Source organism: Haplochromis burtoni, unplaced genomic scaffold, assembly GCF_018398535.1.
Source record: "Haplochromis burtoni strain Fernald_Lab_line unplaced genomic scaffold, NCSU_Asbu1 Contig_297, whole genome shotgun sequence".
Classification (NCBI taxonomy): Eukaryota; Metazoa; Chordata; class Actinopteri; order Cichliformes; family Cichlidae; genus Haplochromis; species Haplochromis burtoni.
The window spans coordinates 673,058-696,767 of NW_024582658.1; the positions used below are offsets into that span (position 1 = coordinate 673,058).

The 23,710-nt window shown below is 42.0% G+C and overlaps 1 protein-coding gene across 6 annotated transcripts in view; it reads left to right on the forward strand.

The window, feature by feature from the left end:
- Positions 1–805: 805 nt before the first annotated feature.
- fhod3a (formin homology 2 domain containing 3a) overlaps positions 806–23,710 on the forward strand; it is a 91,349-nt gene continuing 68,444 nt past the window's right edge. For 5 of the 6 annotated variants that reach the window (XM_005940890.3, XM_005940892.3, XM_005940891.3 and 2 more), the window contains exons 1-3: positions 806–1,283; positions 7,797–7,906; positions 13,317–13,384. In XM_005940890.3, the coding sequence (XP_005940952.1) occupies positions 1,119–1,283; positions 7,797–7,906; positions 13,317–13,384 (343 nt within the window). In that variant the 5' untranslated portion in view covers positions 806–1,118. The remainder of the gene's footprint in view (positions 1,284–7,796; positions 7,907–13,316; positions 13,385–23,710) is intronic. The other variant, XM_005940895.3, reaches the window with a different exon arrangement.

Here is a 23,710-nt window from a genome sequence, read left to right on the forward strand (position 1 = left end):
GAGGTATAATTTGTCTCCTATTTCATGACTCCACTTAAAATTAACAGCAGCCGATAACCACTGACCCCTCCACGCACCTCATCTAAACTGAAGTATTTCTCAAGAGGCTGATTACCATTTAAATGATGAATAACCTTGTAGTTGTAAGTCCACATAGGGGTTAATAACGCAGCTCCAATGTCAAATTGTTAATAAATCAAATAAACAAATAAAAGTGAGACTAGTCTGGATTTTATTCATCCGTTTTTAAAATCATTTCTCCAGTTTACGGCCATGAGGTGCTGTAATCGGTAGGCAACGGTCGCCAACCTGAGGAGAAGAAAGGAGAGCTGCGGTAGCGGTTTGTCTATTGCAGGTGTCAAGACGTCTTCCCTTGCAATTCTGCGTTTGGCCAAAAGAGGTCACAATTGACCTGAATTGTTTTCTAACCTCAAACTCCATCAAACACACTTTTCACTGTAGATTCCTGTATAGTTTCATTTGATACATTATTCAATAAAGGTGTCACAGTATTGAAATAAAGTAAAGTAAACTCTCATTAAGGAGGAAATTACATTCATTCTTATATGTATTTATATATGTACTTCTCTGTATTCAGCCGGTGGTTTGCTTCTTCTGTAATGTTTCTAAGGTCTTCTGGGTCATGCATTAATATTTCATTTTTTGCATTGGTCTACATAAACGTACCACAGGATTAGTGTCGTTCCTCTTCAGATAGAAAGCCACAGCTAAGTCGGAGACAGTGATCTGAGGAGGGGGAGGAGGGTGAGATGAGGCTGAGGGGAAAATAGACACCGGAGGGGTGGGGGTGGATTTACTGGGACTCAGACAGCAGACCGGCTGTCCCAAGCTGCGCTGATCCTTCACTCTCCGGCACCGAGCTGAAGTCCGCCTGCAGACACCTGCCTCTCCGAGAATAACACAGCGGCAGCAGGAGGAGGCTCAGGGAGCAGAACCAAAGCGAGGACCGCTCTGTGCCATCCACTCCGTCCTGCGGGAGGACAGGCTGCTGCGCTGCTTGGAGACCGCGGTTTGTTGTCGTTACCAGGAGAGAAAGCTGCTCCGCTTCTGATTAAGCCGGGCTGCCCTCACAGAGGAACCACTTGCATGGATGCACCATGGCCACGTTCGTCTGCAGGGTTCAGTTTTTAGATGATACCGATCCTTTCAACAGCACCAACTTTCCAGAGCCGACCAGACCCCCCCTGTACTCCTTCAGAGAGGATATCCCCCTCATCAACCAGCTCGCAGGAGTCCACCGGCTCCTCAAAGCTCCGCACAAGGTAGGATTAACAGGGTAGTAAACAAGTCATGCTGCACACAAAGCTAGGAGATGACTCTGAACTTAGAGACAACTAACAATGTCACTGAGGAGCTATTTAGTTATTTATTTAGTTATTTATTTTAATGTTTTGACTCAAACACACTTATAGATGAACATGTGTACTCCATTCAGTTTACGCATGCTGGTTTTATGCTCAAGCCTCTTGTAAGTAAACTTCCAGAGCCACCATCCACCAGAGGCTATTTAAAGAACACATGGAAGCACAACTCGCTGGGTTTGAAATAAAGTGTTCGCCTTGAAGCGCGGAGCTTCCTGAAGCAGGGGACTTTACTTGGTTCACATTGATTAACAGGGACGTTTCCGGAATTTTAAAAATTGGGGTGGCATAGGGTACCAAAAACAAGAGGAGGGGAAAACATTGTGTTTGATTACAAATGAATACAGTGTTTTTTTAAAAAGGAGAAAATGTGGCACAATTTAGTTATTTGGAATCACAATTATGCTTAATAGTTAAATTACATCCAAAGTTAACTTATGCAGAATAGGCCTTTTCAGAATCATATATATCACATTATGACATCATAATGATTCACTGATTACATGTAAGTGTCTGTCCCATTATTTACTGATCAATAATATACTGCTGAGTAGATACAAGTACATTAAAACTGTCGTGGTCCTTTTTGTTTAGAAACTATCAGTTATTTTCTGTTATACTTTGAAAGTTTGTTTTCTGCGTTTGTTTGTTTTTTAAATTTCTGGTCTTTGTTTCTTTCCCTCATTTCCATCATGTCTGCCCTCACCACCTGTGTCTCCCGTCCCAGTCAACCTCTCTGGGCACATTTAGTCTTTACGCTTCTCTTTTTCCTGCGTATACTGAGCAGCACCTTTAGCTCATTTGCAATTTTCAGTGAATATGCTTTTTTAAGTTCTGTTTTTTCAGACTGCGGGCTCACTCGTGGTTCCTAGAAAATAAAAGTAGAATGGGAGGGAAGGCTCTCCCTCATTTCATTAGGCTTAAAACTTCCTTTTTGATAAAGCATATAGATAGGGCTGGATCAGATGACCCTGAATCCTCCCTTAGTTACGCTGCCATAGATATAAGCTGCTCGGAGCTTCCCATGATGCACTCTGTTTCTTAGTCACACCCCTTTTTTCATTCACTTTGTGTTTATACACAATTTGCATAAAATCATTAGTTGTTATCACTCTGACTCTCTTCCACAGCGTGTTTTGTCCTGTTTTCCTTCCATCACCTCCAACCGATCACACCCCTCCCTGAGCCGGGCTCTGCCATTGGTTTCTTCCTGTTAAAAGGGAGTTTTTCCTTTCCACTGTTGCTCAAAGCCTTGCTAATAGGGGGTAATTTAATTGTCGTGGTTTTCACTTTATCATTGTAAGGTCTTTACTTTACAACATCAAACACCTCAAGGCTGAATTGAAGTAGCTATACCTGCTTCTCACTGGTGGGGTCTTCAGTTTCAACTGCAAAACCTGAGAAAAAGTGTGTTTCAGCAAAGTACCTAAGTAAATTACATTCCATCACAGGTCCTATTATGGCATCCTGCCTCACACCAACTTCTCTAAATGCCCCTGATGACTCGTAAATATGGGCACTCTGACACTAAAGTGCCACAGAGGAAGGCTTTGGATCTCCACCAGCTTGAGGAAATCTCTAAAATGGAACTTCTCTGCTGAGAAGTCTACGCACAAACGGACACCCCACCTCCCTGAAGTCCCAAATACACTGAATAAAGCTTCCCACTGTATTTTTTGCTCTCTGCTTTGCATGCGGCAGTGACAGGTGGCTGCACAGAGGCATTAGTTCAGCCAGATTTATCCCGAGGTGCCTCATTCACCTACATGCGATGGGACACGGTGGGTGTGACGGAGAAGAAGAGATACCATTTTCAGTCAATTTCAGTGTTTAAGCAACCCCCCCACCAAAAAAAGAAGGAAAAAGCAACGCATTCCTTACAGACAAGGTTGACTCAGACACACAAACACACCCACAGAGGCTGTACAAGTGCAGCAGATGTGACCTTGTTTTTTATGATTTATGTGGCTGCTACACAGTTAAAGCTGAAAGTGTAGATTAAACAGAGTTGAAAACAAAAAAACAAAAACTGGCACAGTCTGGAAAAAATGGGGAGTTTTAACTGCTGGCACACAGACCTGAGAGCAAAGCAGCAGAAGCGGTTTTCCGAACCAGACGATCTTTAGCTGCCCCCATCTTTAAAAACCGCGAAACAAATGAAAAATGGCCCACGGCACAGCAAAGCTTATGATTACAACCTATAGTCGGACAGATGGCACAGCCTGCATTTGTGTTTGCAATTTCGCTCGCATCACCAGGAAGGCTGTGCGCAATGGCAAATGGATATTGCACTTAGATTATAGGGATGAATTTGAGTGGTTGCAAATTTGCCCGTCAGACCGTCCAGATCTAAAACTTGGTGCTTATAATACTCGAGTGTTATTATATAATTGGAAAATGTCAAAAGCGCTCAGTTGTTTTTGACAGTTCTCTTTGCTTTCTCAGTTAGTCTTTGTTTAAACAGCCTTTCCCTGATTTTTGTTTTAACCTCCTGTGCTCTCCTCTAAGGGGAAGAAAAAAAAAGCCTGCTGTGTTATTATGCCGTGATGATGGTAGAGCTCTGTGCACGGCTGGCTGGGCTGCATGTAAAGTATAGGTCACTTGTCCCAGAATTCCTGCGGCCGGGGCCTGGATCCCTGCGACACTTTGTTCTCCTCACTTTGGGTGCCGCGGTTTTCCTGACCTCTTCCTCCATCTCTTCCTCCACCTCTATGGCCGTGCAGCAGTTCGTACTCTCAAACACACAAACACAGACACATAAGGTTAGAACCTCTTGCCAAAGCTAAATTAGTGTATTGCTGGTTTGCTGTGCACGGGGATGTGTCACTTTGTCCCAGCTGCTAAACAGAAGTTTGGATTCTGGCAGCAGAGATCATCACTGACCTCTTCCTGCTTTAAAGGAAGTCAACTTAAAGTGGATAATAAAGGCAGTCTAAAGGCTAGATTGTAGACATTCCCAACTTAATTTAGGCAATGAGACAAAAAAAATTAAAAATAACATATCGGATATTCAGGTCGCTATCAGTCGACCAGCTACAGCTTCTGCCACAAACAAGCTCAGACTTCACAGCTCGACTTTTATTCCACTACCAAAAGGTTCCCAGTAAAGCAGCATTGGAGGTTTAATGGCCGACGCTGAACACGCCCTCCCCCTCGCTCTTCAAAGAGCCTCTGAGGCTTTGATTTTGATGCAAGAAAAAAGTTTTTTTTAAAGAAAGTTGTCTTGTAAGTTATGTAAGAGTGTTGTTAAATGCGATCACCACCACCAGACCCGGTGTTGTTTTAACATGGAAGTAATTACACCTCCTCCCCCCCACTCCCTCTACTCTCCCCTATTTTCTCCTGCTTTGCTCTTGAGGGAGAATTTGATTAAAACGAGCGCGAAGTATATACAAGCCAATAAGTGTTGCTCTAGCAAGTCCCCAGAGACTTGACTTGTGAAGAGCCTGCGGTTCCTCTTTGGAGCCACCGCTGCTCTCGGCCTCATGCAGCGTGATGTGTTGTGTTATTACTACGTGTTTTAGAAAAAAGAGACATCATTTGGACGACCAAGCTCACTCCTCGCTGCTGAAGCAGTGTTAGTGTGCTTGTGTGGAGGTAAAGGAGGGCAGCGTGGGTCAGACAACGTGCCTGGGATGTTGCTGAAAAGAAAATAAATGCTGATAATGGCAGCAGATTAGACACAAGAAATGTTTTGTTGTTTTGTTTTAGTCCCTCCATGAAAAACCAGGCCACTGGGACAAAGGGTGATTAACCCCACCCTCACCTGCCCACTGTCTCCACCCCCTCTGTTTCGGTTTGAGATTTACCAAATCTCACGTGTATGAAAAGTGTGAAGGACAGTAGCATCGCGCTTGACTTTAACAGCTGGGGAAACTATTTATGGAGCGCAGAGATTACCTTTAAAGTGTTTGCATTTCCTTTTCAGCTGGTTAAAATTTTGAGCCACGGTGGCAGCCTCACAGGTTTTGAGGGATCACAGTGTGGTCTGGTGTGTTTGCTTCAAAGACAATGTATCCCTGTGAGGTTTCTGATCCCCTGACTTTTTCCACTGTGAGGACGACATCTGTGCTTTTCAGTGAAATGTCTTAACAGCCTCAGGATGGATGGAAATAACATAGGGCATGCAAACATGACGCCCATTTTTGGATGATATTCTGATTTTTCACCATCTTTCCTGTGCAATATTGCAAATGTTGGTATCGATCCAAAACCAAGTGAATAAATAAATACCAATATTGATACTTTAAACCTATACAGGGAGTATATTTAGGGGAGCACAATAAATCACTCTGATTTTTTACTGTTCATAATAATTATTCACTAGAAAAAAACATACCTTTCAGCTAGTTGTGTATTTTGAATTTTTTTCATACCTGGAATCTAAATGTACCTGTCTAAAAGTTTATTTATATTTTTTTTTTCATTTCCAAAAAAATTACCTTTACATTTTTTTTAACACAGTTCAGTGGGCTAGAATAGAAGGATAGAAGCAAAGTATCGACCCAATACCAACACCAGCGTTGGTATTAAAAATTTCCACACAGTGGTTAAACTCTGTCAAAGTAATGCATTGTTTGCTAAGTAGCACGTTACCATGCCAACCTATTGTTAGCATGGTGCCTGTGCTGGAGTTAACTTTTTTTAAACTTTGAAGAAACAGTATGTGCTTCTGTCATGGACAGTATAAAACACGGACATAGCCACCATGCTATCAGTCCCTGGTTTTGGATTTTGTTAGCATTAGCACTGTTTTCCACCACCGGATGAAAGGGTGGATGAGAGGGTAGAGTGGGCAAACTGTTTCTTTGTACATCGCACAACAAGCCTTAATATAAGTTACGTATTCTGTTTGAAAATCCTCCAAGAGGGACCAACAGCCTGCACGCAGTGAAGAACTCCAACCCAGTGCCTTGGAGTGCTGGATGAGGCCAGGCAGGCTCTGGCACACTTGTCAATCAATGTGGCCACGCCCCTAACTCAAATATCCAGATAGATGAGAAAAAAAACCCCAAAAAATGCAGAATTGTCATGAAGGGGGAAACTATCCGTAGAATACTATTATAAATATTTTATCACATGAGTGTACTTGCTTTGTGAGGCAGCCTTGAATGGCCATTAGAGGAACTGCAGCATTTGGCACTTCCACACTGATGTCATCCTTCAGCCTTAGAAGGTTTGACACAGATGATTCATTGTGTCCTTATCAACTGTTATGTTTCTGGGATTACCTAAATAATGCTAACCTGCTGCTTCTTAGGTTCCCCTTTCCAAGACTTCAGCTCAGGCAGTGCTGCCTGCCCCCATAGACACACCCACTCTTGAGCTCCAGTGTGCATGCTGCCTCAGAGGAGAGTAAATATAGCAAGGTTATATTTATGCTGTGAGTCCATGCGACAGTCCGTCTCTCTGTTTAGGACTGAAAGGGAGGAATGGACAGAAAGCAGCAGCAGGTCTTGTGATCTGTGGTCAGAAATTGTCGTCACACAGCGGGAAAGGATTGTCCGGGTGGGTGGGTGTGGATTTGGCAGCACACAAGAGGCCAATCAAAGTTAAACCCACTGATGCCACCGAGCTGCTACATACCAATGCGCGACTCTGATCTCATTCACTTATTCGTACTTCAGCAGCTTCAGGAAGCAGTTGCAAAAACAGAGCCGATTGTTGCGAGCTAATGACGTAAGTTGCTTTTTAAGAGTTGTCTCTGGGACGGATGCTCCCACCTGCTATCGACCCGTGACCGTACTCATAAACATTGGTGCCAGTGGCGGGTTGATATATTACTGTGCACCTGGTCGCAAACTCAGCTGGGTTTCTTCTTACACAGCACAGGGGGTCAGTTCTGACAAAGGCCCCTCTACAGTGTCACCTTAGATCATGCAAATGCATGAAGGCGAGGTGGATGAGAAGTGAAAAAACTCAGAAAGTCATCAATCGCCAGCGCGAAAACTTGGACATGTGCAAGGCTGTGCTCGCTCAACGAACATATAGAGCCGAGCTGAGAGTTATATTTTTCACAGCTAGTATTTAATGCAATAAAATGTGCCGTTCCGTCGCTGTGTTCCACTCTGGTTTTGGTTTCATGTTCTGCGTCCTTTATTACGAGTTAACTCCCTTAACAGCTTTTTAATGCAGAAAGCAGAGGCACCCTGCAAATGCTTCTCACCCCTTCACAGACCACTGTGTGCACTTGTGTTCAAACCCCTGCCCCATAAACTGGCTTTATTTTACAGGCTCAAAGTGTTGTTCTTTCTTGTTTTATTTTTTTAAAGGGGGTGTGAATCATGGATATACATAGTAAAGGGACGCTAGACAAAGGAAGCCCAATGGGTCATCCCTGTGTGCAGAGTGACACGTTTATTGTATTTCCTTTATTACTTTAACTTTGTATATTTTGTTTCTGCCGTCCCGTAGCTTGATGACTGTGCACTTCAGCTGTCCCACAATGGAACCTATCTGGATCTGGAGTCCTCGCTGGCTGAGCAAAGGGACGAGCTGGAGGGCTTTCAGCAGGACGACACAGGGTGAGAGTGACTCATGTACCCTTTATACCAAACAGTCTCTCTCTCTTCACCACTCGAAAATATCTAAAGCAGCGAGACCCCCGCGCCCTCTCCCCCCTCATACACGTACACATATTTTCTGAGTTTCTTCATTCTTATAAAATGGGGAGAATCACAAGCTGTTGGATATGGATTTCTTGGAAGCGCAAGTTCATGGAAAGTATGAAGCACTCTGGAAAGCAGGACACGTGTGCCCTCCCTTCCACAGCAACAGCTATTCTCCCATTGTATGATTAATATTCTCGTCTTCTTTGTGACAGTATTTCACAGTTTACAGCTTGAATGTTGAGACGACGGTGTGATGACTTTGTAAAAGGGCTTTGAAACCTCTATCAAACCTCCTGGCTGTATTGACATCTCAGTAAATCAGGATTAGGATTACACCCAGAAAATTGAATATTTAATATGTTAATCACCTTAGATTATGTGCTTTGGCTATTGTTCAAAACTCATAAACTCTTATGTGGCTCATTAGTGTTGACAAGCATATGATTTCCATTATAGTGAATGTTACTTCAGTCCCTGGTGAACCTGATTTTCTTTTTATTCCTTAAACTGTGTTAGCGTGTCACTTAGGCTACAGCAAACTTACCCTGGATCTGTTGTAAATCCCATAACATGTAATTTTCCTGGCACTCTAGCATCTCTCCGCCTATTCCTCTGAATGCTATTGTTTTAGGTCATGTAAGTGTGCTAATTTTTATATTGCAAATGGAAACAGTTTTCTTCTCTGATAGGTGGCCAGTGTCTGCAATTAAAAACTGTGAGAAAACCTCAGGGCCTGAGGCTAGCATATTAGCACCAGCAACTAAGGTTCAGCGTCGGATACATTTGTATAGGATTCAAGTTACAACCAAAACCTGAATTTGAGTCCAACATTATTATGCAATCCTGTCTTTGTGGCTTCCAGCTACACACGCTGTTCAACTTCTCATTAATCAGCCCATTTAGACAAGTAGAGATGGTCAACGTGACCTGCTGAAATGAAAACTGAGCTTTAGAATGGGGATGAAGAAGATTTAAGTGACTTTGTCTTTGCCAGAAACTGCTGACTTTCCCACAGAGCCGTCACTCGGGTTCACAGAGAATGGTCTGAAAAAGAGAAAATATCCCGTGAGCGGCAGTTCTCCGTGTGAAGATGTTTTTTTGATGCGAGAGGTCAGAGTAGAACGGCCAAACTGCTTTGAGTTGATATGAAGGCAAAAGTAACTCAAAGAAACGTAAACAGTGACTATATTTTGTTAATATCAATTAATAGAGCTAGTTAAATTGGAAAATCCTGAAATTAGGTAATAGAACAAATTAAAGTTAGGAATGCTGTCAATGCTATACCATTATTGTAGCATGATTACTCCACGTTCGCTGGCTCACTGGTAACCGTTGGGGGCTTTCAAGTGTCTGTTGTGGTCAGATTTCCCTACTCTCTCACTAACAGAAGTGATTATGTGGGAGTTATTACGTCAATCTGTTGCCAGATAAGCTCTAAATTGGTTTAAGAAAGGGCTAGCAAAGAAAACAAAGTATTTCAAGAACTGATACGTTTGTCCTAGCTCTTCCTCCTGGTTATTTTGTTAGGACAAAGTCATTTGTGGCACCCAAGAAGGTGCAGAACCAGACCAAACAGGACCACCACGAATAAATTTCCTGTTATGCCAGAGTTGGGGATTGATCAGGACACTTTAGCACACAGGATATGTGGTCAAAAGCTCCCCAGACCACCTCGGGAAGTGGTTTGAACAATTGCAATGTGTCTTGGTGGTCTCGTCTTTATACTTGCCTTTAGCGCTGTTCATTTGTGATCTGATTGCCCAAGACTCATCTAAAAAAACGAGTATAAACAGTTGCTTAGCTGATCAGTCCTTGTAACTTTAGCTAATTAGCTGTAACACAAACGGGCAAACATAGGCTCAAAGCCGTTTATACACAAAGAGCTCTGACCGCCACACGGAGAAGGCAGCTGTTAAGCAGCAGCACATGTGTGTGACAATGTACGTTTGTGTAGGTATGTCAGTCTGTGTAGGACTGGGGGAGGCTGCCTGATAAGTGATGGCAGACCCCAGAGCCTTGTTAGTCTCTGTGTTTATTATAAGTGGTTGTTTCCATGTGCATATCTATCTATTTGTTTTCAAATGTGTGTATCTTTCTTGTGCGCTCGGTAAGCCATATGACAGATGACAGATAGGCGAAGAAAGGCTCGTTTGTGTTGAGGAACTGGTTGGATTGGACAGTTCTGTCAGTCATTCTATCAAACTGTGGCTTTAACCGAGGTCATAATGAGCTGACAGTAAGAAATGAATCATGCGTTTTTGGTTTGGGTTTGACCTCGTCTTGGCAAAATGTCACAAAGGGTGAGGATGAATTCTTTCTAAATTCATTCTGCACAATGAAAGCTGTCTATACAGTGTTATAAAAGACCAAATTAATCCCAACCAATGTCAGAGCGTACCTTTAACATGTGCTTTAATAGGCTCGGTGATGCGTTAACGTATTTTTCTGTCATACTAAGTATATACTGTTACATTGCTGAATGAGTTTCAAATAATGAGGTCAGTACATGCAAATGATATCTGTGAACAAAAAGGTCAATCTTCAGACAGCTGTATGACGTCAATGAGGGTTGATACCCCTAATATGGTCATCTTAGGCAAGAAGCCCTGCCCACTTCTTGTTCAAACCTTCTGTTTGTGAGGGGCAGCCAATCAGAATAAACTTGGCTAAGTTGCATTTGATCCGACGTTGAACATTACTTGCATTAAGGCCCAGCATGGGATAAAAAAGTGCAATTATGGATCACAGAAAACTCCTGCAGTAGAATTCAAGAGCTGTAAGCATAATGATAACACAATGGTTCCCTTTAACAGCATCTGGGAAATAAAAACTTTAAGCAGTGGATATCAGGATTGACTAGATGGATCCATTTAAAATAGTTATCAGCCACAACCTCTATAATCCCACAATAACAGTTTTAATTTATAAATAACCATAAAGTCTGCTGGTCACACACATACAATATCTTTTATAGAATAATGAGAAAAGGGTTTTTTTTCCTCTAGTTTTTACTAAATAACTGATCCAGAAAACGGAAACTTCTCTATCACTAAAAATATCTGCAGGTTTCTAAAGAGCACATTGGTGTTAGCTGAATTTATGCTTCCACACATCAAAGACGGTGTTGTGATTGCAGCTATGGCAGGACAGTGCTCACCACAGTTTACAGTAAACAAAGCCCTCGGGTGACAATAATTGCTCTGCTTCCACTGGAAGTCACTGTAGATGGCTGTAGCTTGTGATGCAAAGGAATCTCCCTTTGAACCCTTTACGCCTGACTTCAACATATCATACTTATGTCAATCACAGGCATCCACTGTGTATAAAAGAAGGATGTACAGTTAGGCCCATGACTTTTGCTTCTGTTCTAACTGTAGCTTCCATGAGTCTGAAAAGTGAAGGCAATATAGAAGTGCCTTAAATCTACATTCTTCTAACATCCAACAGGGGGCGAGTTCCCTGGTTGCAAAGATAGGCGGTATAAAAAGTGGACATGGTTGCCATGGCATCAAATGTTGGTCTGTGAAGTCTCAAGATGAATGTTTTAGATGTTGTCATCTTGCTGTTTTGAAACATTAGCTCATTGGCTAACGTCTCATTAATCACAAATCATTAGCCAATGACTGCACCCTGGATGATATTTCTGAAACGTATTATGGCCGAGATTTACATAAAAGACATAAATGAGTGACTGAGCCCATGAACTCATTGGGAAATAAGAAAGTCCCACCATGAGTATTGCCCACTGGTGGCCATGAAGAAGAAGCCAGGTTCAACACACTTTGCGTTGCTTTGCGTTTTCCAGATCCTGAAGCTGTTTACTTCATTTGTATATTGTGTGTGGTTGCAAAAAGACCTCAGACGTTACAAGTGTAGCTTATTCACTTATTTACCTGTGCGTACAAGACGCAGCTGGTTGTGGTGTCTGAAGGTGACTGTGGTCAAGAAGCTTGAAGTTTCTGCTTTTGCTGCCGGTGTGTAGCAGCAGCCCCAAAGTGGCCCACGGTACTGTGATGTCCCTAATACTTATCCAAAGGTGTTTTATTTCAATCGAAATCTGTAAAAAAAATGTAAAAAACTAAAATTGGAACTGTATCTATTGTTTCAACTGCATAAAATGAAAATAATATGCTAACTAGGTATAAAGCTAACTAGGTATAAAATTAAGGACTGATTGTTTATGAAGCATTAGTTTCTCTTTGGTGATTTGGTCTTTGTTTGGTAAAATCTAGTTATAAAAGTGTTGCCAGTTAGATTTTTCAATGTAAAAAGGGTGGATGTAATAAGCTAAAGCTACAGGCTACACCTTTTCAGTCAATATTTTGCAGTCACTCCATTTCTTTCAACTCCATGATGATTTTTTATTGCCACATTTTTTCCCCAGAAGACCATTAATGACCCAAAAAAGGAGCCTCATTTATTCTGGACTATCTCAATGCCCCAATGAAACTGGAAGTCCAGAAAGTGGAAGCTTCTGACAGAGAACCTCTGGAAACTGCCTTCACCATCTCGACCGTCTTGTTTATGGGAACTTGATGTTAAAGCTCAATCAACAAAATTAATGATGGGAATACTTTAGTGGGAGTGGGCCTACTTTGTGACTGACAAGTCAGTATATAGTTAAACTGTGTGCCCACACCACTATGTGTTTCATGCTAGCCTAGCTTTCCTCCCACAGTTCAGTTGCTTTGACTGCCATTCTTACACAACAGACGACCAGAAAAGAAAGAAAAATGAATTTGTGTTTGTTCGCATCTCAAAGATTGTGTTAACATTTTGCTCTATTTCCTAGCAAATCTGATAACATTGTAATAGAAGGATTAGAGGCCAGGTGCTCTCTTGTTTGACTGTTTTTTCCTAAGAGCATGTTATGCATAATTCCAGCGGTAAATGCTATCAGAGTCATGCTTTCCCTGCGTGGGCTGGATGGTATCAGTTTGTTAGTGATTGAAGTCGCTGATTAGTTCCTAGCGATTAGGACGTAAGGGTATAACAGATAGCGTAACATAATATTGTACTTTATCTTGACATTTGTGTGCCTTCCCACTGAAAATAGGGTTTCCATGAGTGTTTGCTCATGGGAACGATGCCACGCGGAGGTGCGCACTTGTGAAAATGCCTGTTATGTCTGCTGCAGTTCTGCTGTCTGAAAAGAATCAGATGTGTATCAATATGGGGGTATAAATGTAATGCACGCCCACGTTTGTGTGCATCAGTCTCATCATGTCAGCTGTTTTTGGCTATCATAGAAGAGACAAAACTTAGACAATTTAGTTTTGACTCAAATTTAATTCTCTTGTTTCCTCCCTCCAATGTCTCTCAGGTCCAGAGGGAAGAAGCACAGCGTAATTTTACGGACCCAGCTGACAGTCCGTGTCCACGCCTGCATTGGTGAGTACTGTGCCACATGTTTGTAACACATTTCTCCCTGGAAATGCACATGCCGTCAGATGCACCAGCGAGCCTAAGAGCATATTGCAACCCCCCTTTAAATGGCCGTCCCAGGGTTTTCCAAGTGGTACACTTCAAACCCGAAACCGCTCACTTGGAAGCTGGATTGACTGGTGTGTGTGAAACTTCTCTAAATTTAACGTGGCAATTTCATGTTTTTGCCACATCTTTTGACACACTGAGAAAAAAACCATTGCCATGTGTGAGCCTTTTTGCAGAGAAGCTTCTGATTTCTGGTGAAGCCGTCACAGTGTGATGCTCCTGACTCATCTTTGCTATACGGGGAGAAAAACAACAGGGAGAGAAGTGTGACTTTCACTTTATGTGAGAGGGTGGAAAAAAGATAACAGCAGTAAAGTTCAAGTATTTAGTGATAAGTCTGAAGAGAAAGTTATAATAATAATAATGGATTGGATTTATATAGCGCTTTTCAAGGCACCCAAAGTGCTTTACAATTCCACTATTCATTTACTCTCGCATTCACACACTGGTGGAGGCAGCTACAGTTGTAGCCACAGCCGTTTATGAGATTAAACGCAAAGGAGGGGCATGAGAGGAGAGTAAGCACAACTGTGTGGCAGAGGCAGCTAAGATGAGCCTACAAACCTGGATCTTCTGTGTTGCTGACAAGGACCGTGCACATCATTTATGTTAGATCTTGAGAGCTAACTTGTTTAATGCTACCAGGTCATTATTTGAATCTCTTGAGAACTATTGAATGGATTTCAGCTTAATTTTTTATGAACATGAATTCCGCTGACGATCACTTGTGATTAGGGTCTCAAACAGAAGAAAACAGCTTTTTTGACAGTGTTAAATTTCTGCTTAGTCATCCATCTGCAGACATTGATAGATCTGGGTATAGCTACACACCTGCTAACTGAGGTATTGTGGAGTTACACCTAACAGGCTGTTTCTGGCCTATTTTTCAGTTTTCCTGCTCATCAGATCAACACTTCTTGAGTTCAGGCTTTTTAACAATCACCTTATAAATGTTACAAATCTTGGTACTGTAGCTCAAGTACCAAACAACTCACGGACCGGTACCCGCCGGTGGCCCGGGGGTTGGGGACCGCTGTTATAAGAAACTTATAAGGCAGCAAGAGAGTATAGAGATGAATAATGTGCAATTTCCTAGTCAGTAGTTTGCACCCTATCAGTGTCTTTTCTGTCCACAGCAGTGGAGAACTCTTGGGATTGTGTTTTTTCCTTTCATTTGGCTGAGGCACTGCACTGAAACACTTTAGCACTGTGGTTACGTTTTGTTAGGGAAAACCCTCCATTAAAATTATCCCACTCTATCATGCTTTCTCTCCCCGGGGTGTGTCCTTCTTCACCCATTTCCTCCATGACTTTTTCCTACTTGGTCAACACTCTTCATGCCAGTGATAGCAGAGCTAATTCTGGATCCTAGAATCAAGCCCGGCTGAGATGTTAATGAGGTGAAAGGTCAGTCTAAGCAGTGCTTAGGAAGGGTACAAAAAATATAGTTCTTGTATATATGGGGCATTTTTTTTACTGTCTTAAAAATAGTTTTAAAAAAGTATTCTGAAATGGACCTGTTAGAGATTTGGCTGCATCTGATCACCTTTTATAGTGATTAGATTGTAATTAGATGAAGTTTTCTTTTTGCAAACTGCAGTTTTCATCCTCCCACTTTCCCTTAAACCACTTCCTTTCAGTAGATTATGATGGATGTATAGTTGCTGTCCTCTAAAGAAAGTTTTAGGCTCGAGGGCTGTTGGAAACAGACGGGCTCATTCTGAAAGGGATGAGGACTGACCCGGATCTGCAGCCATCTGCTGCAAACATATAAACTGCTGTTTGCTTACAGATGTAAAGCTGCTACAGTGTTTTTCTTCATCCTCTGATGGGCCTGAGTGAATGCACTGAGGATTGATGTAAGCTAAATCTTTCTCTCACACCCATGACCATGTAATACACACACCCACACATCCAGCCGTTATGAGGGATCTTCCCATGGTTTGGAGAAAAAACAGCGCCGGGCTATATTTATTTGTCCCTTTACGCATAAAATGAAAAACAGCTTCTTATTAGAAAAAGTTGCATCGCCATCATCAACGCAGAGACATTTTCTTTTGAAGGGCATCGCTTATTTTCATCCAGTGCCAACGTGCGATGATAGAGTTTGTTTACTATGCTGACCGCAATCCAGATTTCAGTTAGCACGGCACAGATGCAGGGCAACGACTAAATCTGCACGGGACTTGATATTTGGAAGTGGCAGTGTGTAATTCTGCCGCATTAAACAGACATGCAAGCAGATAGCTTAAGCGTGTCACAGCAGTCTATTCACTTTAAAGATCTGCTGTCCACCCCCCATCACTCAGTGTCGCTTCAGCTGTCCACTCATCCACCCGTTTAACGTTCTCTAATCTTTCTAGGCCTTAACCTTCAAATCCTCCGAGTGGTGGATAGCAAACTGTCCGCTAAATGAAAAATCACGTTGCATTCAAGGATGCACATTAATGAAATGTTTGTGACTGAAAAGCTGTGCGTTTATTATGATTAAAATGCATGAAATGCTCCATTTCTTACAGATTTTCCTAATCTTACTGGTCTCATGACCTTCTAGGTTCAATTAGCAAAGATCTAAACATCATTGTATTGAGGCTAAATGTTGGATACATCTCCTTCAGTCATCCAGTGATCTTCTTTCAAGATTGCAGGGATTAGAAAAGTTTGAATGACTAAGAGAAACGCAGCATTCTTGGGCATTTCTTGGCTTTTCTGCAGATAGATTGAATTACATGCAGGCGTGCCGGTTGGGATTAAAGCAGCTCTACGGTGGGAGTTTGTGTGAGTCAGAGTGTGATTATGTTTGTGAGTTAATGAATTTTTCCCTGGTACATGAACAGAAACACACACTGACATGGTCAGCAAGGCCATGACTTTGACTGCTGGTGAAGGCACTCTGTCTGCGCTCGAGAGGCCCTTGTGGCATTTTAATGATCCAGGTATTCTGAACGTCTCCAGCCTGAACCCCGCTGGGAAATCAGGCTGTTTTGTTCATTTTTTATGCATTGTGGGTGTCCTCACTGTCCTCAACTTCAGGTTAAGAAGCTGTGGCCCGAACCTCATTATTTATACTTCTAACTGCTGCACTGTCTCTTTCAGTTGTTCTTTTAACTTTTAATATCTGCTTGTGCAGACTTCCACCTACACTCACATCCCTTCTGTCGGTCCATCACGCGGCCTGCCCAGAACCCTTTGTTTAAGGGTTAATTTTAGCTGCCTCTGTCACAGTCGAAGAGTTGTTGTGGATCGTGGCTGATGAGTACAGAGCGGCGGTTCTGGGGTGGGGGTGAAGTTGAGGTGTTATCTTTAGAAAGTGTTGACAGCACAGAAACACGTGAGGGAGGCAGCACAGTGGAGCCTCTTTGCACTAAATGTGAGAGTTAAAGGAAGCAAAGGGGTTGATTGATGGAGATCAGGGAGAACTGGGGGTATTAAAAGTTTAGAGGTAGGAAGGGAAAGGATGATGTGAAGTTTACCTCTTGTTGTACTTCTGATGGATTTTTCTGACTGCAGGAATTTTACATATGGACTAAAGCCAGTCAATCTGTAAATCCACTCTTTGTAAAAAATCGTACCAGGCTGCAAACCTGTTTATTTCTCCTGTTGAAGTTGGAAATTTTAATATTAGAATTATTGGTGATTGACTCGCTTTTTGAACTAGCCCCTAGTGGCAATTCAAGGAACTGCAGTTTTTGGCGGTTTCCCGTTTCCCGTGCAGAAACATAGACAGTAAGATGGACGTAGTTGCCGTCATGTAACTCATCAGTTTCTTGGGATGAGTGTTTTCACCGTGGTCATCTTGATGTTTTTAAACCAGATGTTACTAATAAAGGATGGATATGATTGTGAAATCAATATTCCGAGTGGCTAAGAACTGGTCAGTCACAAGCCAGTGAGCATACCGTAGATAATACTCCTTTCAGACGCTTAGAATGATCAAAATTCACAATATGGATTTAATGTTGTTCTCTGAATAACATGAATCAAGCGATGAGTCCATGAAGCCATCAGGAAAGTGTCCACTAAGTGCAGACTCAAGGCAGTTTTGCATTGGTGGCTTCACCAAACCTACTACTAGAGGCGGGAATCACCCCACGATATGATATTATCACAATACTTGTACAATACAGTATACTTCAGTTTTTAACATTTTGTGATATGCTAAGTATTGCAAATAACATATATTGCATTTTATCGTCTTTCTTTCACTATGTTCTCAAACTCTGATTTATCCAGTAAGATAACATTCTCGCACCTTAGTTTTGTTTTTTGGGGTTTTTTGCTGAATGAGATGGTCAAACCTGCCAACACTGAACTCCTGCCATAAGACAGTCTGCTATTAAATACACTCACAATGCAATCGGCTTGGAGCCAGTTGAGTCGAGTTCCCTCATGTTGTGAGTAATCAAGACCGATGGCAACATGTTGCCGATCTGTCTAATTTAAAAATTAGCAATTATTTGCAGACTTTTCTGATGATCTCTCTGAGAGTGATTGCAGTCAGTCCAAGTCAGACTGCAACTGTTTGCAGAAAGGTTGCCTCCTTTTAGATGCCCTGTGTAATCGCCTTACAGTCAAAAGTGATTGTGCATGTGCAATAATAAGCTAAGTGCGACGTTGGTTTTTCAGCTGAGCTGATTTAATGTAAGTTTGCTCGGCTAATGTTATCTTAGGATGTTGGTGCAGAAGATTAGCCATTTTGTAGTATTCCCAGAATATATTTGCAGCTGATCAAACCCACAAACCCACACATGTGCAATGAGACCAAGTGCAATTGTCTTTTTCTGACAAAGTTGTATTTTTACTCAGTCGTATATAGCATTTGAATTCTATTTTATCCTATTGTATATATTATTGTATTGTATATAGTATTTTATTTTATTCTATTCTGTACAGTTGTGTACAGTATCTTATTCTTATTCTATTCCAGTGTTCTCTAATTTTCGCTATATAGCTTTGCACTGTCCACTTTCTGCTGTAACAAAACAAATTTCCCACGTGTGGGACTAACAAAGGTTATCTTATCTTATTTGATGTATTTAATTTTTTTAATCGATAGTGCCCCAGTATCGATACAATATTGCCAAGAAAAATATTACAATACTATCCTTTATCGATGCCCCACCTCTGAAAGCTACATCCTTCTTTTTACGCTGTCTATGAGCAGAACCTTCCAACTCCCAGGGCTCTGGACCTGAGCTTGAGGAAGTAAATGGTTTTAGATTCCCAAAACTTTTGTTTCCCATGCGGCCTCATTTCCCAGCCTCTCCTCAAGTCAAAGGATATGCAGTAATTCAAGTGATCAAAAACAGCGAGGGTATGTTCTCTGACAGGTAAAGCTCCCTGTAATGAGTGGTACAGCAGGTGAAACAAAAGAGTCGGAGTGCAGAACAAAAGGCCTTGCATGTGTTTTGGACCCTTTTCAATCCCTTAGCACTGAGCTCTGGAATTTAGCCCTTTAAAAAAATTGGCTTGGATTTCTGCGCGCCAATTATCTGTCTCTAATCACCCCCCATCGTATTGTCAAGAAGAGGTGGAGGCCAGAGGTTAGGGTGGAGGGAAGTTTAACTCGCTTTGATTTTGGCGGGTTCTACTGTTACATAACAAACTAGCAACTCGTTGAAAACTTGAAGATTGTGTCTGTATCTGTCTTATCTTCGGCTCACTGCAGGATTCACACATCAGAATCTTCATTTCAGTTTCAGTTTTATAATTTGATCCTGCCTTTACTGAATAAAACAGGGCCCTATTCAAAAAACAACAAGAAAAAAACAAACAAACGAGGGTTTACTACAGATATTTTAAGGATTTCACGGCATCAGTGAGAGTTACAGAAATTACAATCTTTTTAAGCTTGCCAACAGGGTGGTCTTGAGTGATAAATGAGTAGTCGCTACTTAGGCTAGATTTCCTGACAGGACCTCTGTTCACTCTGGCTATAAGATGCTATATAAAAAGAAATGACTACAGCTGGTTCTGACAGCGATTTACTTCATTGGTGTCCCCCTGCTGTGGGAGATAAGGCCGGGTAATGGCATGGTGTGGCATGGAGATAATGCTTGCTAATGGGTAAGCTGGGAGGGGGTATTGCTGCAGGACATCTGTGACTGAGCAGTCAAGTTGTTGGCATGGTGCCCTTTAATAACTGTGCTACCCTACTTTTTAATCCACCGTCCATTTGTCCCCTGTTGATGTTTCCCACCATATCTTGAATTATATTATTCAAAAAGACTCAGCTGCAGTTGTTTAACCTCAACATTTCTTCCTTTTCCTGGGTTGCATTGTTTTTCCTCTGAATCTATATTTACTCAGCTCAGCTCCATATAATCTTCATGCTTCATTGTTCTGATAGACACCTGTGGCTTTGGCTCAAGAAGTTGTGCACTATCCTCCTGCTAACTTCTGAGTCAACAAAGATATTTCGCTATGCTTATGAACTGTGTGCAAAGGGTTAGACAAGTTTAGTCCTGCTGCTCAGTCTGCTTCATCTATGCATAACCAGAGCACCTTCTGTGAAAATGTATGTTTGTGTCCATATTTTTTTTTTCTGCACCACCACCACCTAAAATCAGCACTTCTGCATTCCAAATACAGAACACTGTGCTCTTATTTTAATGTGTGTTTCACAGAGAGAAGGAAGGAATGAAATTAAAAAAAAATCAAAAAAAAAAAATCACTCAAATAGTTTCCCCTCTACCCTCACCAGCAGCTGAGACCCTGAGGAGAGCCCACATGAGTCATGCTTTAGTTACTGCTGTTAGAGATGGAGAGATGTGCAGATGAGGCATTAGCGATGGAGGTGTAGTGGTGAAAAACTTTCCAGCAGTGGCTGCTGTAGAAAAGCCACCAGCATTTATCTTTTCTGTAGTCGTTCTCTTCTCCTGCTGCACTAATGCTGTTTGACTTTATTTACACTTCAGTAGTAGATTATGTTGCATCTATTGCTAAAATTGGAACCTCTGGAAAAAGCACATGTGCAGGCAATGAAGGAGAATCCAGTTTGAAGGGATTAAATGTTTATAGTTGCATTGGCGCCAGATTTTCCAGCTTGCGGTGCACTTATGGAAATGTTCAAATTGATGATAATGAAAAAGAGCTTGCTAGCTAGCCTTTTAGAGAGAGGGAAGGTGCAAGTTTAATGACAAAGAGATTCGCATTTATGATTTTTGGTGGTTAATGTTGGTTTCTGGAAAGAATTGCAAGGCTTTATCTTGTCGATGTTTCCAACTTGTGGCTTAGGCAACCCTAAAGCAACCCTTTGGCAACTACTGTACAGGTCACTTGGGGAAACTGCGCATTTGCCAACCAGTTGGTAAGTGGTTAGGGACAAGTGGTTGAGGACGGGTCTCCAGTCCAGTCTCACTGGCAACTACAGGCCTACAGGGAAAATGTACATTCCCCAAACAGCTGGCGAATGATTACTGAAGGTTGCTGGCTGTAAAATGTATTGCTAAAGCCTAGTCCCAGTCATGCATGCCAAGAGAGCGGTCAGTGACCTCCTGACAACCACAGGTTGCTAGGGAAAAATGTGTGTTCTCTCACTGGTTGGTGGGTTGTTGCAGGAGGGTGCTGGCAGTCGCTGGGTGAAACCGAATCTGAAGAGCTGCAATAGCAGGTCGCTGCTCTGCAACAGCACTGTTTTTATGACTGCTCGGACCAGGTGACAGCCATCAACCTCCAGTCCGCCAACTAGTCAGGGAATTACTAATTTCCCTAGCAACCAGAGGTTGCCAGAGGGGTTAACAATAGGTCTCTTGGCCTGTTTGACAACAGCTACAGTGTATTGTTGTCTCTTTATTAGAATACAGCTGTGTCTCATGTGGTAGAGCACGCTGTCTACCAGTCAGGTCAGTCTAAAGGTTTATCCTCTAATTCGTGTGTCGAAGTGCCCTTGGGCAATATCACATCCATCATAAACGCGCTGTATCTGTTTGTGTGTGTTTTGGGTGAACATGACTTGCAATAGAAAGCGCTGTTGGTGCTCAACTGAACAGAAATGTGCCATATTAGTACCAGACCATTTACAGTTTATAATTTAACATTTGGATGCAGTTTCATTTGACCTCACTGTTAAGTTTGAACTTACATCAGAGTATATTTTCATTTTTAAAGTGCATTTCCCTCACAGTAAGGTCTTAAATGTATTTTGCAGAGGCAATGAAAAGTCCTTAAACTCTTAGGTTTTACTTGCTTATTCCTTCTCTCTAGCTTTAAGCCATCCGCTGAACATACAGGGAAGCTAGGTATTCATAGCTTTTATGGTTTGTCTGTGTAATCTGGTCTTGCTTTCCAGCTGTGTGTCTCCTTATTGATCCGCTGATGTGGTGTGGTGTGTGTTATAACGCTGTGTTTTCTGTGGATGTGGCAGGGTTTTCCCTACGCTCCAGTCATGCTGACAAACATTAGAAGGCTAACTGTTGCGCTGTGGCACAACATACTGCTTTTTGGGGTTAGCTCTCCAAAACCTCTGTGGGCTTAATGGAAGAAAGTAAGAAATATATATTGACATAGAGTATGTGTGTGTGGCTGTACGCTCTTGTGAGTGTTATGTCTGGGCTTGTTCGTATATGCACCCAAGTGTGCCGGCAAAAAGCTCTGGCTGGTCTGTTTTAATCATTTTGAAGGTATTACATAATGCAATAAAACATTACAATTACCCCGAGCTAAACATCCAGAATCAGGAGAATCTGCGGGCTTGGGATCTTATCCAGCCGTAGGGTTTCAGAGATGATGGGTTTAGGGGATGTGTGGAAAGAGACGGGGCGAGGGATGATTTCCAGGGAAATGGTAAAGCACTTAGGGAAAGAAACACAAGGGAAAAACAAAGCAAGGAGGAAATGCACCTGCCAGACAGAGCTGAAGCAGCGAGCCAGGATCTCTGAACGTCACAGCTCAACGGTTTGCTGACTTACAGGTGAAGAAGAGTAAAGCCAATAAGGCACTGTTTTCTAGATTTAGTATATATTGTGGCTTTCTTGTTCAATAATGTGAACCTGCGTTGGAGTTAACAAAGGCTGAGAATTTCTGGCTGCTGTGCAACTTTTTTATGTTTTAAAACTTTATAATTGCCAATGACAATTTCTAAGTGTCTAAGATTAAGTAAAATCCAAATTCCCCTGCCTTTGCAAGCAACAACCCTGATCAGTGGTTGCAAATAGGTGCTATAGTGATTGCTTTGATTGCTAGCAGGTTCCCGCAAGCTAAGCTTAGCCAGTTTGCTGCTACCTTGGGTATTAAGCAATTTATTTGTTTTAGCAGATGACCTAAGGTTAGCTAACATTAGCTAGAAGAATGACAGCTGAAAAAGTCCTTTGACCATTGTTGGTGAAAATAGCCAACATCAGCAGGTCACCTGATTCATGGAGGAAGTGTTTGGTTTCAACGCACTCACTTCTAAGTATTAGCTAGCACTAGCTGCCTGTTAACATTTATGAACTACAATATTATATACCAAATACTGTATTGTGTAGAGAAGCTCAGCTATTCACTCAAACTTAGTTACTAGTTAGTAACTAGTTAGTAAGTAACTAACCATATTGAGGTCATCTGTTGGTTATACTGGGCTTCTTTAATAGAGTAACTGGATTTGGCTGGACTGCTTCTAATATGATTTGAGTTTATGTTAGTTACTTCTATAAAGCCAACACAGAGAAATTCTGTAACACTGCTTCAGGTACACAAACTCTTTCCTTCTCAGAATTACACACAGGCACACACCATTAGCAGCCACTAGTACTCATACAGTGGGTCATGAGAACAAGAGGGGAAATAGTTTCAGGAAGATGTGATTGTGCTTATACACCACATTGGCATCTCTATTAGGGACACACAAAGGGAAACACAATATGCACATACACATAAGGGAGGAGTAATAACAAGCAATAGCGTGATGAGTCAGAGCAAGATTTCAACCAGCTAATCCACTCAGCGAGCAGGACGCTTCCTCCAATATCCTCTCTGTTTACTCATCCTCACTGCTGTTAGACTTTTGCTGGATTCACCCTCTGTGTTTAACGTGCTCACACTTTCTGCATCTGTTTTCCCTTTTCCTTTGATGTCTGCTGTCCATGCTCTTTTTGTCTACTGTCCATATATATATATATATATAAACACCCAGCACGCCCCTGCAGGCGGTTTATCCTTCAAGCTCGGGTCCTCTACCAGAGGCCTGGGAGCTTGAGGGTCCTGCGCAGTATCTTAGCTGTTCCCAGGACTGCGCTCTTCTGG